Below are 6,000 nucleotides of genomic sequence, written 5' to 3'. Positions count from 1 at the left end.
TCCCAGTCCTGCATCTCCCAGCCCAGGTCCCCAGGCCTGGGCGGGGGAGGTGTTACCCCCAACTTGGAGGCGCGCTGAGCCCGCCCTCCTCTTCCGCCCCCAGGCTCTCATCAGGTTCCACCCTCTCTGACGTCACCAAGAGCGGTGCCGATTGGCCGACTGAACTGTCACTCTAAACACTTCCTCCTGGGCCGCCGCCGCGGAGTTAAACTTTGGAGGGGGAAAAAGAGCCACCGGCTCCCTGCGCTGGGCGACTTTCCCATCCCTCCCACCCCTCGCCACCCCACTGCCGATGGTAACACCGCCTTCCCCGCGGGCCCCGACCGAATTTTTCTCCAACTTCCGAGACCCGTGAGATTCCCTCCTTAGCACCCCGGCCCTCGGGATCCCTCTGCCCATCCCCGGGCCCGCCATCGGATCCCTGGGATCCATTCGATCCCCGACTCAGAGGCTCCTGCTCTCCACCCCCAAGGTCTGGTGAATCCCTCTGGCCCCCTTCTTAAATGGATCATCTTTCTAGAGCCACTGACTTCTCGACTCCACCTGCTCCCTTTCCAATCCCTTCTCTCTCCACGGATCCTTTGGATCCGGGGCTCTTTTGATCGCTGTGACTCGGACCTACTAGATTTTCCTCTTTGATTTCTTGGTATCTCCCAATCGCTGGCCCCCCTCCCCAAAAGCACTAGATTTCTCCTTTCTGATCATCTGTGATCCTTTAATTCCCCGGGTGGGTGTCTGATCCACTGGATTGCTTTTCTCTAACTTCCCAGGGTCCCACTATCCTCGAGTTCCCTCAACCTGCCAGGCACGGTTCTCTTCTTGGATTCCCGGGATCCCCGCTTATAAGGTCCCTGGGATACAGTGACCCAAGCCTCCCTGCTCAGGCTTCTCCAGCCGGATCCCGGGGTGGGCGCCGGGCGGCGGACCCCGGGCCTCGCCCTATGGCCGCCGCCCCCTCGCATCCCGCCGGGCTCCCGGGCTCTCCCGGGCCGGGGTCACCTTCGCCCTCCGGCGGCTTGGAACTGCAGTCGCCGCCACCGCTGCTGCCCCAGGTCCCGGCCCCGGGCTCGGGGGTCTCCTTCCACATACAGATCGGGCTGACCCGCGAGTTCGTGCTGTTGCCCGCCGCCTCTGAGCTGGCCCACGTGAAGCAGCTGGCTTGCTCCATCGTTGACCAGAAGGTGAGCACACAGGTTTCCCACTCCCGCCCCAGCTTTAGGAGAGGTCTGGGGGGTGGGAGGGCGCTGGCAGAGGTGGCTTCAAGCCCATTATAAGGAAGGGGGAGAGAAGTGGACTAAGCCTCGGGCTGCTGAGGGGTGGGGGTGCAGCATTGGCCCCCCAGTTGCCTCCTCACCCCACTACCCCTTTGAGAGAGGCCTGGTCCGGGGTGGGGTGCCCCAGAGGCCTCCCCGAATTGCATGTCCCTGCATGTTGTTGTTTGCTGCAGACAGCAGGGAGGAAGGGAGGGGCCAGCCAGGTGTAGGCACCCAGAAGGAGCAGGCGGGAGCCCCAGATGTGGGAGACCTCTCTGTCTGGGCCCACCCCAGCCTCCCTCCGACTTGGTGGAAACAGTAGAAATTGAAGCCGGGCCGGCCTGGGCGATCGGGTGACATGTGTGGGTGAGGGTGTGGGTGCGCACCCTGGACTAACTGCCAGGGGCAAGTGAGGTCTCAGGGACCAATTTCTGCCCTCCCCCAGGACGGAGGTGTGTATGGAGGGGCAGGCGCGCCTCTTCAAAATCCCCAGAGGTTCTGAGGTCTCTGTCCCCGCTCCTGATCGGTGTCCCCACCCTTCAGCTCTGAGGCTGGCCTGTCAACACGCGCCTTCCCCACTCCACCCCACGCTTTGCTTTGGACATCACGGTCACTGGGGTTGAGGCCTGGAGAATCTCATCAAGGGGAAAAGCGGGTGGGACACAGTGTTTGAATTCTAGAACACTAAAAGTTAGAATAGTGGGCTACTCTACTGTTGGAATTTTTGACTTTAAAAATGTTAGAATTCTACATTGTTGGAATATGCAACTGCTAGGTAACTGACTCCTCTGGTATTGAAGTGTTCAAACATTAGACCCTGAGGTGGTTGAAGTACTAAAACATTAAAATGTTGGAATATTCTTTTTTTTTTTTTAATGTTGGAATATTCTATTCCCATGTTGTTAGAATCCTAGAGCATTAAAATGTTAGAATTTTGGTATGCTGGGTTGTCGAAAACTTTCAGGCTAAGATATTCAAATATTAGAATCCTAGTTTGGCAGATCCCTACAACATTAAAATATTAGGCTACTGCTAATCTAGGTAGTTAAAAGTCTAAACTTTATAATAATTTGTTGGAATCTAGAAATGAATCCTACCATAGGAGCATGCTGGAATCCCCAAATATTCAAATTCTAGAATCTTCTTAGACTCCTGGGAATGGATTCTCTGGGCTTCAGAGAAAACACGAGGAGCCTGGCCAACTCTCCCATTTTACAGACAAGGAAACTTAGAGAAAGACCTCCGGGGCAGTCAGGACTCAAGTCCTGGCACCTGGGGACCGTCTCCCAGCAGCAAGAACAGATGAGTTTCCTTTGCCACCAACCCCTCTTCCCCTTAACCAGCTCCCACATCCAACTCAGCCTGCTCCTTGGGGAAACAGGCTGGGGGGAGAGCAGTTGTTCCCTGGGTAAGATTCTTTATCTGCTCAAGTCCTCAGCCTACCCCCTCAGGCCTCACCCCAGTTTTCTCTTCTGCCCCCCTGTCCAGGTGTAGTAGGGCCCCTTTCCTTCCTTCCAGCGGCTCCACCTGGGTGGTTTCACTTTCTGTTCTACAGGTTTCATTTCCTGCCCCCCCCTCTCCCTAAGCTGGGGACCGGGGCACCTGGGTCCTTGGGGCTTTGGGTAGGGGCACCTTGCCTATCTCCCAACTCCTTGGAGCCCTAGACTTTCTGCACCCCCACACCCCACACCCCCAACCAGGAGTCTTAAATCTCCTCCTTCCAGATTGCCCAGCCCCAGTGCTGGGCGTGGAGCCAGGTAACAGGGACAATAGATTCAGGAAGGAAACTGGGGGTTGGGGGACAAGGAGGGGGGAGGCGGGGGGCTGCGGGAGCAGGAGGTGGTGTGGAGATAAGGGAAGGGGTGCTCACTCAGCCCTGCCCCTCTCACTTCCAGAAGATTCTAGGTCCCAAGATCCCAGAACCAGTCTCCTTCCCCAACTCTGGCAGGTGGCTCTCGCCCAGCACACCTGGGTCTCTGGCACCCTGCCCGGCTCGACTCGAGCTGGGTTTGGGAGGGTACAGACAGGAAGCAAGGGGCTGCGGGGTCCCTTGAGTTTCCGGGGGAAACAGCCCGCCCTGCCCTGGGAAGGTTCCAGACCGCTGCTCGGAGCTTTTCCGTCACCACGTCCCTCTCCCGCCCCCTCAGTTCCCTGAATGTGGCTTCTACGGCCTTTACGACAAGATCCTGCTCTTCAAACATGACCCCACGTCGGCCAACCTCCTGCAGTTGGTGCGCTCGGCCGGAGACATCCAGGAGGGCGACCTGGTGGAGGTGGTACTGTCGGGTGAGAGGCCGAGGCCCGCCTAGGGGCGGAGCCTCGAGCGGGGGGGCGGGACATCGGTAGGAGGCGGGGCGGGGTAGGCCCAGAAACAGTTCTTCAAGTTAGGGACCCGCGGTTCTAAGCGCTGGCTGCAAATTAGGAGCCCCGGGGAGCTCTTAAAAACTTCCGCTTCCCGGAATGGGTAGATGTGGTCCCTGCACACCGTGGAATTCGCCCCGCACTGAACGTAAATGAGCCAGAGCAACCGGGATGGATCTCACACATCTTGCTTAAGGGACAGAAGCTAAGCTAGGCATTGAATCATGCCATTTACGAAGCACAAAGACATTTACGCTATTTTGGCAGAAGCCAGGAGAGTGGGTGCCTCTGAGGAAGCTGCGGTGGGCGGGTCACAGTGGTTGAAACTTCCATTTATCCATCAGGATGCTGGTGACACGGCGTGAACAGTTTGACGGTTCATCGAGCTATGCGTTTCTGATTTGGCCCTTTCTAGACCTATGCGTCACCTTGATATAAAGTTCAAAATGTTTTGCTGTCTGTGTCTCCTCTCGATGACATGCTTAATTCAATCAGATTCTGCAGCAGGAGATGAAACCCGGGCACCTGGATTTTCAGCCAGAATCTAGCCCACCCACTGGCCCTTCCCATTTGATAGATGCGCAAGCTCTCAGCACTTAGAGGAATCTTTAGCCCTTGGTTCTTTCAGAAAGGCTGAGGTGGGTGGGAAGCACCTTCCTTACTCTGGTTGTGTGTCCTCCCCCCGCCCCCCCGCCCGCCCCCATCCCCACCCCCACCCTGAGTGCTGCAATGCTCAGTAAAATTTGCTGGATGGATGGATGACAATTAGAAGTTTGGATTTACCTCCAACCTAGAGTCTCACAACCCTTGGATGTTTATCTTCATCCTGGTTCTCCCCTCAAACCCTAGTCTTGTTCATGTAGCTATCTTCCTGATGCTTTCACCAGGTGCCTCCAGGCATCTCAGATATAGCCTGTCCAAGACAGAAATCTTGATTTTTGCCTTCTTTTTTGTTGTTGCACCACTGGGCATATGGGATCTTAGTTCCCCCACCAAGGATTGGACCCATGCCCTCTGCAGTGGAAGTGCAGTGTCTTAACCACTGGACCACCAGGGAAGTCCCCTGCCCTTCTAACCCTTCTCTTCCCACAATCTTCTCCAGCTTGGTGAAGGATATCATACAGGTGCTCATGCCCCAAACCTTGGGTCATCCCTGACTCTTCTTTTTTCCCGTACCCCTTTACTTGGTCCATCATCAGACCTACTGATCTCACCCTTAATTTACATCCTGAAGCTACTTCTTATTCTCTCCATGGATCCAAGCCACCATCACTTCCTGCCTAGATTATTGCAGTAACACCCAAGTCAACTCATGACATTCCACTGTTCAGAATCCTCCCATGGCCCCCCAGTACCCTTGGAAGAAAAGAGGCAAACTCCTCCTCAAAGTGGTCTCAAGGCTGTGCATGACCTGGCCCCTGCCAATTCCCTGAATTCATCTCTTAACACTGTCCTTCTTTCTTTCTTTGTTCCAACCATCTTGTCTGCCTTCTGTCCCTTGAAGAAGCCAAGCTCCCTCCCACCTCAGGGCCTTTGCACTTGCTGTTTTGTTTTTGGTTTTGGCTTTTGGCATTTTTGTTTTTTTTAACATTTCTTTACTTATTTTGCTATGCCAAGTCTTTTTTTTTTGGCTTGTGGGATCTAGTTCCCTGTCCAGGGATCAAACCTGGACCTCCTGCATTGGGAATGCAGAATCTTAGCCACTGAATCACCAGGAAGTCCCTATTCTTCTTCTTCTTTTTTTTTTTTGTAGTGTTTCTTGTCTCTTTCCTGAAAAGAATGTCAGCTCTCTGAGAGTGGGGCGAAAAATCTCTCTTGTTCAGAGCTTTATCCTGAGTGTGTAAACAGTGCTTGGCACATAGAACACAGTCCCCTTTCCATTGCATAATATAAGAAAAGTAACTTAATGATAGACAAAAAATTGGGGTGGGGGTAGGGAGCCCAACAAGATTTAGTCCAAAAACAAAACTTTTAAAATAATAGCTAACATATTATTGGGCATTTTCTCTGTGTCAGGTACTGTTTTAAGAGTTTTCCAGGACTTCCCTGTCAGTCCAGTTGTTAGGACTCCAAGCTCACTGCCAAGGGCCCAGGTTTAATCCCTGGTCTGGGAATTAAAATCCCATCAGCAATATGGTAAGGCGCAAAACAAAACAAAACAAAACAAATAGAGCTTTCCATATATTCATTTAACCCATAAAAAAGAACTGTAAGCAGATACTATTAAGATACTGGGCACGGAGATGTCCCTGGTAGTCCAGTGGCTAAGACTCTGTGCTCACAATGCAGGGGGCCCGGGTTCAATCTCTGGTTGGGGAACTAGATCCCACATCCCACAGCTAAGATCCAGTGCAGCCAAATAAATAAAGTACTTAAAAGAAAGAAA

The 6,000-nt window shown here is 53.6% G+C and overlaps 1 protein-coding gene across 1 annotated transcript in view; it reads left to right on the top strand.

Annotated features, from left to right (window-relative positions):
- The first annotated feature begins 204 nt into the window (after positions 1-204).
- The window catches only part of PRKD2 (protein kinase D2), a 33,566-nt gene continuing 27,770 nt past the window's right edge, over positions 205-6,000 (top strand). Inside the window, exons 1-2 of the mRNA XM_055552427.1 lie at positions 205-1,181; positions 3,401-3,539. Coding sequence (XP_055408402.1) covers positions 942-1,181; positions 3,401-3,539 — 379 coding nt within the window. The 5' untranslated portion in view covers positions 205-941. The remainder of the gene's footprint in view (positions 1,182-3,400; positions 3,540-6,000) is intronic.

The sequence above is a fragment of the Bubalus kerabau genome, chromosome 17 (genome assembly GCF_029407905.1).
Source record: "Bubalus kerabau isolate K-KA32 ecotype Philippines breed swamp buffalo chromosome 17, PCC_UOA_SB_1v2, whole genome shotgun sequence".
In the NCBI taxonomy this organism is placed as follows: domain Eukaryota; kingdom Metazoa; phylum Chordata; class Mammalia; order Artiodactyla; family Bovidae; genus Bubalus; species Bubalus kerabau.
Note: the sequence above shows the minus strand (reverse complement) of the source record. Positions and strands in the feature narration are given on the sequence as shown.